Source organism: Melanotaenia boesemani, chromosome 14 (assembly GCF_017639745.1).
Source record: "Melanotaenia boesemani isolate fMelBoe1 chromosome 14, fMelBoe1.pri, whole genome shotgun sequence".
Lineage (NCBI taxonomy): Eukaryota > Metazoa > Chordata > Actinopteri > Atheriniformes > Melanotaeniidae > Melanotaenia > Melanotaenia boesemani.
This window is the reverse complement of record NC_055695.1, coordinates 9,830,470-9,842,776: the sequence shown is the minus strand read 5'-3', so window position 1 is coordinate 9,842,776 and position 12,307 is coordinate 9,830,470. Positions and strand designations below refer to the sequence as shown.

Here is a 12,307-nt window from a genome sequence, read left to right as displayed (position 1 = left end):
AATGTGGGGTGGCCAAACAGTAGATATCACTATCTACAATGTCCAGCAGGATCATTAACTTTGGTTAGAATCAGTGCGTGAATTAGAATTCTTGGGTATCTGGAACCCTTTAAATAGCAGCTTTTAGCCTTTTTTAATATCAAAAATAGGAAAAACTTTGAAAAAGAGCTAATTGTTATTGCAAAGACCAAGTCCTTTATCTGGCAGAGGAAAGAAAGGCTTTAAACATTATTCATAGTGCAGAGTAAACAGTCAGAAAGATGTACAAATAAACCTGAGTGCAGTTGTTTCTGCTGGAATCTACTGTCTGAAATTTCAACAGAATCATTTGAAAAAAGTTTTGTGACAAACCCTGAACAGAAATCTCTCTGCATAGGCAAACCTAAACATTTACAGGAAACAATGTGCAATGAGGGCACACGAAATGTTGATTATCTGAAACTATCTAACTATCTGGAAAATCTGATCATGTCTCTTTAAATGCTTGATTTACATATTAGACTTTTTACACTGTTACATGTTCTCTTTGTAAAATATTATTTCTAGTCAATAGAAGACATTTCTTTATGTACCTTAGTTGCTGAAAACCAAAACGGAGAAATCTAAAGAACAAACTAGCTTGAAATTAATACATATTACAGAGCAATGAGCTTCAATAATATCTTACCACTGTCATATTTACCTCTAAAGCTCTTTCCTCCATATTATGTTTTATTTGGTATACTATAGTACTTTTACTGAAATATAGCTTTGTTTTTAAAAATTAAACTTGTTCTTTGTGCACCTTGCTGTATTTCTACTTTTAGTTCAGCAATAGATCGTAATACCTCCTCCACCACTGCTGCACAAATAGTTTCTGACACTGTGACAGCTGCCTCTTGCAGCCTAAATGTTCCTTTAACAGCAGGTGCATTGAGTGTGAATTCTCCTTTCCTCAGCAGATGTGTAATTTGTAGAAAAGAAACAGGAGAGAATGCTAAACTGAGAGGCCCATCCTTTCTTCAGTTTGTTTGCCTATTAAGCTCCTCCCGTCACATGTCAGTATGCATTTCCCCAGGCTGGGCCACAGACCCCAGGTATGAAAAGAGCCAGTTAGCAGGGATCAATACCTACACAATGTTGCAGTGACAGGGAGGGGGGCTTCCTAGTGTTCGCTGAGTGTTCCCGAGATTTTGAACATGTGGAGCAAAGCAGCTTAGAGGGGTCGTCTTCATTATCAAATTCGATTAGTGCCTCTCTGTCTCTCTCCCCGTGATCACCTTTAACTAGTGGGGGTCATGAGGGGAAAGCTGCTGGTTGGGGCTCCTAAACTGACCTCATGCTGGACACAGAAAATAGCATTTGTTGTTAAATTAAATTAAGAGTGAACTAATGAATTACAGCTTAAGTTTTAGTGCCTTCTGATCCACAGGTTTAATTGACTGTCTACAACAGTCCCTAATGAGTTGAGGATGCTCAGACATGATCAGACAAGGTTTAACTGCCAAACTATTACCTTTGTTATAGAGAAAATAGTCAAATATGCTAATGTATTATTTTTCAAAAAGCCATAGGCGCAGAAATAAAAGTGAGAAAAAGTTCACCGCTCACTCTACGAGAAACTCAAGTATTTGAAAGTAATTTCTCATAAAGTTTTGGAGATTTTATCATCTCCAGCATGTAATATCAATTAAAAGCCAAAGAATTCAACAAAGCACTGGTAAAAGCCAGTATCAGGTGTGATTTTCTTTTCCTCAGTGACACTGCGGTAGGCAAAGCAAGTTTATTTGTACAGGGTGATTAAAAGTGCTTTACACAGACATTGAAACATTAGAAAATTAGAAGCAGAATTCAAAATTACAAACAAAAGAGAAAGGAAAAAGAACATTAGATCAAAACAAGTTTAAAATTTCTAGCTTAAAAGAAACAGATGCAGGTTTTTAAATAACTGTTCAAATGCAGCAGAGAACAAGTGTTTCAGCTGATCTGAGGCTTTCTGGGAGTTTGTTCATGTGGAGCATAGAAGCTGAATGCAGCTTCTCCATGTCTGGCTCTGACTCTGGGAACTGAGACCGGATCCAGTTGACCTGAGGGGTCTGGTTGGTTCATACTTGGTCAAGAAGCAACTAAACCATTCAGAGCTTTATAGACCTATTACAGACAGGCGGCCAGTGTGAAGACCTCAGAGCTGGACTGATGTGGTCCACTTTCTTGGTTTTAGTGAGGACTCGAGCAGCAGAGTTCTGAATAAGCTGCAGGTGTCTAATTGGTTTTTTAGGTAGACCTGTAAAAACAATAAGCAAGCCGACTAAAGATAAAAGCATGGACAAGCTTTCACCCTTGAAATAGTCTTAAGATGATGGTAGGCTGACTTTGTAATTCCTTTAATGTGTTTGTCAAAATGTAGGTCTGAGTCCATCACAACACCTAGAAATCTCTGCATGGATCCAGGAACACTTCTGAGAACATTTGTTTTGCTGTGCTTACAAATGAAAGGTCAAACTCTAATGTTGGAAGTATTGACAGATGAAGCCTGAACTCTTGCAGAAGTTAAGTGGAAATCTGTCCTGAGATCAGATGATCAAAATATATCATTGTTTTTGATCATCATGGTCACCATGTCCTCCGGGCTTCAAAAGACAAGGATGATCAGCACAGTTCAAAAGTCACCATCTGTCATGGTTTGTTGGTACATTAGTGCACAGTTTATGGGTCAGTGAAGGCAGCATTAACACTGAATTATGTAATGTGCAGTAGATTTTGGAGCAAATGATGCTAACCACACTCTCTATGTAAGATAACATTATGGCTCCATAGTACAGTACTTAGTATAGCATAGCACTCCAGACCTGTGAAAGCAAAATACAACAAAGGAAACAAATTGCCTCTTTGGTTTACAGACACTACACTGTTGTTAAAAAAAGACTATTCAACATAAAGCCCCTGTTACAACTTTTTGACATGTAGCTGGCATTAAATTTAACAGCAAATTCCCAGAGTTGTGAAGCTGGATTCTGACAGTTTGGTTGCAAAATAATTGAGGATGATAAAGCAAACCAATCATAAAGCAACTATCCTGACCACCTTGACAGCCTGATGTGTAACTTCTTTCACTTTAAGTTTAGGCAAACGTCTTTTGGAGGAGGACTAAAATCTTTGTTTACATAGTTGTTGAAAAGACTGCTGGTCTGACTTCACCCTTACACCCCAGTTTAGCCCACTGTGGGTGCTCTTGACCTCAGGGACCCTCACAGCTGCCCATCCCTTTCTGTCTGTCTTTAATCTACAGCTCCCTCGCCCAATTAAGGGACTGATCTTTACTCAGTCCCTTGCATTGATCTGCTGGTATAGCTGCTCCCAGGGGTTATAAATGATATCATCTGAAGATAATTGGTTGTTAATAAGGTTCCCTGTCATACAAAAGAGAAAAATCTGATTGCATCTGTTCATTTTAGATAAATGAAATCAGACCAATGGGTCAATAAGTAAGTTTAAAAGTTTTTCTATCTGTCATAAAATGATCCTTTCATTGCGTTTTCTAAATTAGACCCATCTCTGTGTGTATGTTAGAGCTTTGTTATGTGTACTTGGTGTGTTTGCAGCTAGGTCAATGTCACTCTTAAGCCTTGAGTGTGTCATAGCCAGTGTCAGGCTTCACAGCATGATCCTGGCACTCACGGGGGCTTAAGAAGGCTGACTGACCTGCTCTGCCGCTCTCCCCGTTTCCCTCAGGTCAAAGGCCAGCGGGCCCTATCGATTCCCTCGATGAAGAAGTCTTTAGATCCTCTGCCTGCTTTCCCCTCTTCAGCCCACATGCTCCCAGACTAACATCGGAGCTCTGAAAAGCTTCCCAACTGTGTTTAGCGTGCCGATCGATCTACTTGGTGTCCAAGGGGCCCTTCCTTTGAAATAACTGACAAGTACAAAGCTCCTGTTCTGACAGGTCCTTGTCAATACAAATTTCCACTATTGATAAGTAATTTAAGAAAAACTGAGCTGCTTTATCAAACATCTGTTAAACAGGAGATTTTAACAATAACTTCCAGTAACAAAAAAAAAAAAAAAAAAAAAAGAGAAGAGAAGAAAAGAAAAGAGGATTTACTGATTCTTTAACTGCACTTATCGCAGCTGCTGTCCAGTTTCCATCAAAAAGAAAAAAAGCATGTAAGAGCTAAATGTTAAACTTACATTGTTCATCAGCTTTTTCTTAAAATGAGCGAATAAGAACGTTTTCCCTTTATCGTTTATATTAGCACTTTATTTTCATCACACATAGACAGCTCCCGGTGCAAGAATGGTGCCAAAAGACAATCAGATGAATGACTAAAAATCTCCAAGAATGAGCTGAAAATAAAAATCTTGGTAAAATCTTGAACTGAAAGAAGCTAGTTCAAGACAACAATTTGCATTACATTCCTTTTGTTTGTGTTTGTTTTCTGTGCCCTTCATAGAGGGATTATACTTACTTTGTGTAATAATAGACCAGAAAAGTAGTTCATGGATGCATTAGTATTATAGTATATAGTAGTATATGAAGTTACCAAATATGTTAAAGCAGGATTTGAAGGAGGTGTTTTCCATTTTCTTGTTTAAACATTATATCTTTCATTTCCTGTTCTTATTGAGAGAGTCAAGTTCCTTTAAATATTTCCTTTTGGGTCATTCACTAATTTAAAGGCAAAAACCATGTCAAGACCAATCTGTAGCCTAGTTGGGAGGAAATGACTTTAATGAACATCATACTTACTTGTATGTTATTCTAGGAATAAGTGGACAACCAATCAAATTAGATTTATGAAGTAAATTGTCCATGCAAGGGAAAATGCCCTTCCAGGTGTCCATTAATTTATGATGATGGACACCTAGAAGGGCATTATCCCACTTATACCATGGTAACTTACAAAAAAAAAAAATTAAATAAATTATTAATGCGTTAATGTTGTTTTTTACCTTTAAAATCGTGAGTTTTTCAAAGGAAGTGGCTGAGTGGACTATTTTGTTGTGACGCGTTGCCAAGGTAACTGAACATAAACAGTTATGTTATGCGACACAAACATTTCAGAGGTGCGGCTCTTACAGCTTGTGTGTGTCCAGAGGATGATGCAACATTTTGTTTAAAACAGTCAAAATCCACAGATAGTTTCCTAAATTGTTTTTATTGCAAGAAATAATATCCACCATTCACTTTGATCATTAAATGTGTATCAAGCAAGCAAGTCTATCCTAAATCGTTTTTATAATGTTATCCACCATTCACTCTGTATCAAGTATGTAAGTAAGGTAATCGAGACAGAAAAACAGGCGACAACCTTTTTAAAATTAATTGCAATATTGCCGTTGATCGTCACATTTCATAAAGATACTGGCATGTCCATAGTGGCGTGTATAAGGGCGGAGATTTAACGTTTGTGGACCCTGACCACTGCTGGTTGGGACACTGCAGGACGACAAAATGTTGCTCCATTCTCGTCTCTCCTGGACGGACGAAGCCCAATAAGCCTGCAAGCTGCTTTCACAGCGATGCGCCGTCACAGACATGATCTGGTGTGTCTGCAGCTTAGCATCTGATTTTCTGTTGCCACGGTTACCAACTACCGTTTAGTCAGCGCAATAATTTACAACAATAAGTCTATTTGACCAGAATTTCTTTCATAGGTGTCCATTATCACTTTTTAATGGACACCCTTCAGCCAATCAGAATCGATTATTCACCCAGACCATGGTATGAGAACCATTAATGAAGCCATTTCTTATGATTTTCTATCCTCACTAAAGTTTATCTCGCAGAAACAACATGCGATTGGACTTTTAATAAGTCACGTTAATTAACAAACTTAATGATGTTCAGAATCCTGTTGGATCAAGTCTGAGCACTTCACCAGACACTGCTCTCACTATCATTTTCGTACTTTCAGCAGAGCAGAAAGGTCTCTGTAAGGCCCTGAGCTATGTAATAACAGTTACTAAACCTGCATAACACCTGCTCAGCGGTGAGACTGTTGTCGCTGCTGTGACTTAGCCTTTTGTCTTTTGTTCACTGTAATCCCTGAAAGTGTAAGTGGATCCTCTAAGAGCAGGATAACTCCTTTAAAGCAGTTTTAAACACTGCAGGAAGGACCAAATCCACTAACTTCTCATTTACTTCTGCATTTCAGTCCCTAATGCATGACACTTTTATCCAAGTGATTACTGCACCAATTACTTATTTTGAATTTTAAAAACTCCTGATTAATGAAGTAACTGAAGGTTAGTGTTGTTTGAAGGTCATAAATTGTTGTGGGAATTTAAATATCAGGTCATCCGCATATTTTAGAAGCAAGGAACTAAATGAAGCCTTTTGATTGAAGCCTGACTATCTTGATTGGGTAAGAGGTGGACCTGGACAAATTCTGCTGTTCTGCAGAAGGGGAAACGATCAAGGATATGGAGGGGGGGTGCAGTGAGTGAGTCAGTGGTGGTGGCTCTAGGACGGGGAGGGTCACACACAAGCACACTCTTTGTGTGCCTCTAATCCCCCCAGCCAACACAGCTTTGGCCAGGTTTCATCATGAAAGTGCCATGAAATAACTACTTTTTTTCTCTCCTCGGAGTAAATCTCCCCTAATCCTGCGAGCTGTGGAGACAAAGGCCTCTGGGACCTAATCCTGGAGCTTTTAGTGGGGCTGAGGGGCTGGCCGACAGAGCCTCTTCTAAATGACTTATTTCTATCGGACACTAATATAGCTTGACAGCCAAGAACAGTGAAAGGAGGAAAAAGCCAGGGAAAAAAAAAGGAACACAAACATTTTCACATATTTTAGAAGTCTAAGAATTTGAATATGTGTGAATGTAAATGCAAGAAATGAGCTATAGTTATCGGTTCAAACCCTTAAACTGTCAACATCCCACAATTTTATCAGTGCATATTAATTAAAACATAACTGTCTTTGCTTGCAATTGATTTTGGTGCAGGAATGTAGCTATGGCATTCTGTGAATTCTGATATAGATGTTGTCTTTCCAATTCAGTGAAACCTTATAAAACAAAAAGAAAAGCAGCTCACATATTGCAGACTCCATAGATTTACTCTCCTGTTTTCACTTAAAGATCTAAACTCTTAAATGCTTGATATTTGTTGACTGAATGTCTGCGCATCCCGTTGTTTTCTCTGTTCAGGGAATTTTCCTAATGAAGGAAAAATAAATAAATAAATAAATAATGTGTACATACAGGAAAGTTAATTACTATAACAAAAATTGTATTCCTGCTCAAGACGAGTTATTTACCATGAAAACGGTTCTATATTGTCCACTTTGCACCTTAGAGAAGCAGGCAAAAAGTCTGCTTTCTTTTTATTTTCTTTTACAGACAATCTGATTACAAAGTGGCGGAATAATTTTAAACAAACTGAGTGGTAGAGAAGGTAACTAATATGTAAGATCCAGTGCTTTTAAAGCTTTGTCCTCACTGAAGATAATCCAGGTTTCAGAATCAGGATATTCCCTTCATGTTGTTCTTACTCTTAAACATCTGCATAGCATTTTTCTTTCTTTATAAATCTTCAAAATGATTATTATTTGTCAAATGCATTAATTTTGAAACTGCATTTGGTGACAGTGGATGATATTTTACAAGCTTTTGTGGGTAATATGTTATTCTGTAAATTGATCACTGACTTGAACTGTAGATCAGGGATTTTTAAAGTGGGAGACTAAAGAAATAAAACAAAAACAGAGCGCTCATTTAACCTTTTACCTCTAGCAAATTTCCTGGATGATGAAGTGAGCCAGTAGCAGGAGAAATTGACACATCAAGACTACACTAAATACATGAATGATCTCTCCTCAAATTATCATCAGTTTTTAAGCTAAGAAAAATGGCCAAATTCCTCCAGAACTAACACATCTAAACTCTTCATTCATCTCACAACCAATACAGGCAAAATTAGCTAAGGTCCATTCCTGAAACTGCACCTCACACTTCAGAAAACACCAGTTAAAAACAAAACTCCACTTTATCTCTTTATTTATTTTTACTAAACTTGTTTTGCAAAAAAAAAAAAAAAATCTGTCAACAAAATGCTAAACTGATTTTGGAGGCTTATTTTCTCTTGTAATTAAGTATTTTTTGCTAATTTAGCTCAGCTGGATCTTAAGAATTTGTTGTCTCTAAGCAGAGTTCAGATTAACTTCACATGGTGACAGTTCAGGCAAAATATGGTGCCTGTTAGCAAAACAAACCCTTAGAGAAAACCCCCTCGGAGGGGGGAAGACTGTCACAAGCTGCGGTCTGGGAGAATGGAGGCCGAGATGGAGAGGACAATCAAAGGCTGTTATTTTAATCTGTCCTGGCTCGGAGATTAGCCGACCACATTGTTTTAATTGTTTTAACTGGAGGGAATGAAACGCTCGCTTATTGGGGGATCCTTGGCATAAATCTCTCAAGTTCAATAGTTTCAAAAACTTGAGCTCCTTGCTGCCCCCCTTACTTCCCTCATCCCACCTAATCCCGGCTAATACCTTTCTTTCTATTGGCTAATGGCTGAAGGGAGCCTGGGTAAACGCTTCTTAAATAGTCGAGGGTGAGAATGATTTCGGAGAATTAGATCCGTGCCACGACAAACAGCACTGCTGTGCAAGGATATAAAACACACTTTGGACTAAAAAAAACTGTAGGTTGACTTCTGTGCGTAAGATTTCACCTTGATCTACTGGATCGCAGGTAAACAGGTGAGGAACTGCTAAGTTGAGATGAAAGAGATTTTCAACTTGATCAATGCTATTTTAGTTGTTAATTATCTGATGGATATCACTGAAACCCCACTTTTTTTTTATTTTTTTTTTTTTATTAAGGTTAAACATTTAAAAATGCTTAATTTATTTCTCAAGATGCACATTAAACGTGCTGGGGCACATTAATGTCTAAATGCGTAATTATGTGACTCAGTCTCACATGTGTGTACTTTATCCCTGAAATTCTTTATATGGGCTAAACTAATAACATTAATCCTGAAGTCAAGTGGAAGTGAAGTGCACCCCACTTCACTTCCACTTGCCTCCAAGAATGATTTTAAACGGTCCTGAATTTATAGTACAGTAATCAGATAACTTTTATTTTTGTTCCGGTAGATTCACTATGAACTCCTTGAATTTCTGCGGGGCGTCTGGCGGTGGTGTGTATCCCCTCCATGGTGTGAATTCCATGCTGTTCGACCTTCGCCACCAGATGGCGGAGCAGTACCACGCTTACTCTGCAGCAGCCCCGACGGTCCACACCTTCTCCATGGCGGAGAGGCTGGCAGGTGGGTCACCACAAACCAAAGTACTGCGAGTAATACCTCCTTTCTTTTTCCAGAAGGTTTTATAATAATTATGACAATCAGCTGCTGCTCCTTTGGGCGCAGGGAATGAACCCCCAGGGAATCTTAGAGCTATCACCATCGAAAAAGTATTTCAAAACGTGTAGCCTGTCAACTTTAGTCAATTATTATAACCTATAGTCCTGTAATATGCATTACTCAGAAATGTAGTCAATGCTTTTTACATGTACTTGCCTCTGATATTTTGTGTTTTTATTTAAGTATTTTTAAAAGGGATCCTGTTACCTAAAGTTAAGTAAAAAAGTCTACAAGTTAAAATACTTTTGTACAAAAATCTGCTTATTTGAGGCATTCAACTGGCCAACAATTGAGCTGCAGCTAAATCAGTTAAAAAACTAAATAAATAAAATGTAATCGAACAGTTTGTTAAAATGCCTGGATGACATCATTTTTGCATGAAATGCAACATCGTGTTTCTGCCTGAACTTCATCCATATGAAAAAGCTGTTCTGTGAATTTATTCTTTTGATTTTCTGATTTATGCTAGCCTAACAAAGAAGGTACCTTTTATAACATTAGAAAAAAATGTTAAGTCTAAGTTAAGACAAGGTATGTTTATTAGTGGCACATTTAATGTACAAAACAACTCAAATCCTTTACATAAAACATTAAAAGCATGACAGCATTATGGCGCGGTTGCATTTGCATAATCACTCAGCATAACTCACCCCTAATGCTTAGTACACACTACTACACACAGACACATACACACATGCAGACATACACACACACACACACACTTGTTGCTGTTGTGTTTTTTTCTGTTCATGGTTTTTCTTCTCACATGTGTCCCTATAGATTGTCTGTTGTGAAGCCTTTAGGATGTTTGCTGTTTCTTCACAGGTGTAGCAGCTGTTTAATTTCTCTGTTTAGCTTTGATTGCAACTGTTGTGGTTTGTTTTCTACCTTTTGTTTTGTTCTTCCTTTTTCTATCCACCTACCTTCAGTTTCTCTGGTCTGGTCCAGCAGTTATAAGCAAAAACATGTTTTAATAATAATAATAATAATAAGAAAGAATAACACATAAGATTTAAGGGGAGCCCCATATCCAAAAGGCTCCTCTTGGCAGAGTAAATTCGTTCAGAACAATACGGCAGCCAGACCATCATTCTGCTGTCATGATGCTGGACAGGACAGGTTAAAAAAAAAAAATACAGCAAAGTGCAAAACAGATTTTAAAATAACAATTAAAACAAACTAAAATTAATAAAATAAATTGAGTAGAAATAGAACAAGTTCAAATAAAGAGAAACAGGCAACGAAATACATACAGTCAGGTAAACAGACATCAGTTGGAAATAAGTCATCATCATCATCATCATTATTGATATACATACCCTTGGACACATCCTATATCTCTGACAATATAGAACTAAAAATATAAAATGCTACTAAACTTCTGCAATGATCTTTCTGCTGAAGTTTTTTTTTTGTTGTTGTTGTTTCTGTCTGTCCTGTCAGAGCTTATCCTTGAAGCTCGCTATGGTAACCAGCAAAAGCAGCGCCGCAGCCGCACAGCATTCACAGTGTCACAGCTGCAAGCTCTGGAGAAAGCCTTCCAACAAACGCAATACCCAGATGTTGGTATGAGGGAGAGGCTGGCTGTTTGCATCAACTTGCCTGAGGCTCGCATTCAGGTGACAGTACTCTCCACCCATCACCTGACTCACACCTGAAACCACATTAGAATACAAGCTGACCTCTTGGATGAATATTGAATTACAAATAACTTTTTTCTCTGATCTTCCTTTTCCAGGTGTGGTTTAAAAACAGGAGAGCAAAGTTTCGTAAAGGTCAGAGATGCTCCTCTATCTCAAGAGACAGTTTGGAGGAAGCACAACACAACTGTAAAATGGAACTGGAGAAAGAAATGACTGAAGACAAACAGAACACCACTACATCACACATGGACAGCAACATCCCTCCGCACTGTCCTCCTCCTCCTCTTCCTCCTCCTCATGTGGATAAAAGCAGTGACTCAGACTCTGATATCTCACGGTGCCCCCTCACACTACACTCTCCTTCACTTTTCCCCATCATGGCAGGGGAGTGTTATGGTCATCTACCTCACCAACCAGTTCTGTCCTCTGAGCTTGCCCTCCCACCGCTGTTCTGGCCAATTATACAACAGCACAGCTCTGCCTTGGGAGTTCCTCCATCAGTTACCAAAAAACTGTGGCCTCTCTCTTCAGACTGCTTGCTCTAGTAAAACTGTGTGTCACCCTCACTGGGGGTGTAGATGAGATCTGAGAGAGACAAAGACCAAGAGAGACCTGAGATCTCTGCCCCTCGTGGACTCTATAGCATTCCTGTGCAGAAACAGATACTACCACCGAGAATATAGTACATCTTTATTCCATAATTTTCATGGAATGCCTGTTTGCTTAAAAGGATATAAAACTGAACATCAGACCCCCAGGTTGTATTTTTATGGGGCAGTTGTATAAGTGGTTGAAAGGAAAGTTGTTTATCCATCTAATTTTAATTGCAATGTCTGCAATACTTAAGTTTGTTGTTGTCCTCTTCAGCACTGTTTAGCTGGCAACATTGCTAAAGAAGCTGTAGACAGTGGCAAGAGACTTTGGGAAAGACTCCTTATTGTAACCCCAAACTGTAGCATAGATTTGTTTAATAAAATTATTTGGACCTTATCTTGACTTCTTTGTTTTGTACCAACCGTAATTTGACTTTCCCACTGATAAAAAGTACAATACAAAATACTGTTTTCATTATATCAGAGGACTCTGTCTTCAGTGAAACTGTCATGATTATATATCCAGATCTGTACAAAAACAATAAAATGTTATGATTTTATTATCATAGCAGTTAGTTTGCATACAATAGCCACATCATAATATGAATCAGGTGAGAAATATTCTAAAAAATATAATGTGATAGATTTGGCATTTGAAGAGTAAAAAAACTGCAGTGATGTGATATTATAAAATACTTTAGAATATTAGGAAAAAG

General features: G+C 38.2%; 1 protein-coding gene across 1 annotated transcript; it reads left to right on the top strand.

Moving 5' to 3' along the window:
- The first annotated feature begins 8,591 nt into the window (after nt 1–8,591).
- On the top strand, nt 8,592–12,002 carry zgc:101100 (uncharacterized protein LOC445169 homolog). Its single transcript, XM_042006840.1, has 4 exons — nt 8,592–8,687; nt 9,087–9,259; nt 10,799–10,974; nt 11,094–12,002. Exons 2-4 carry the CDS (start codon nt 9,094–9,096, stop codon nt 11,541–11,543), a joined length of 792 nt encoding a protein of 263 aa, XP_041862774.1. The 5' UTR covers nt 8,592–8,687; nt 9,087–9,093; the 3' UTR covers nt 11,544–12,002.
- The last annotated feature ends 305 nt before the right edge of the window (nt 12,003–12,307 follow it).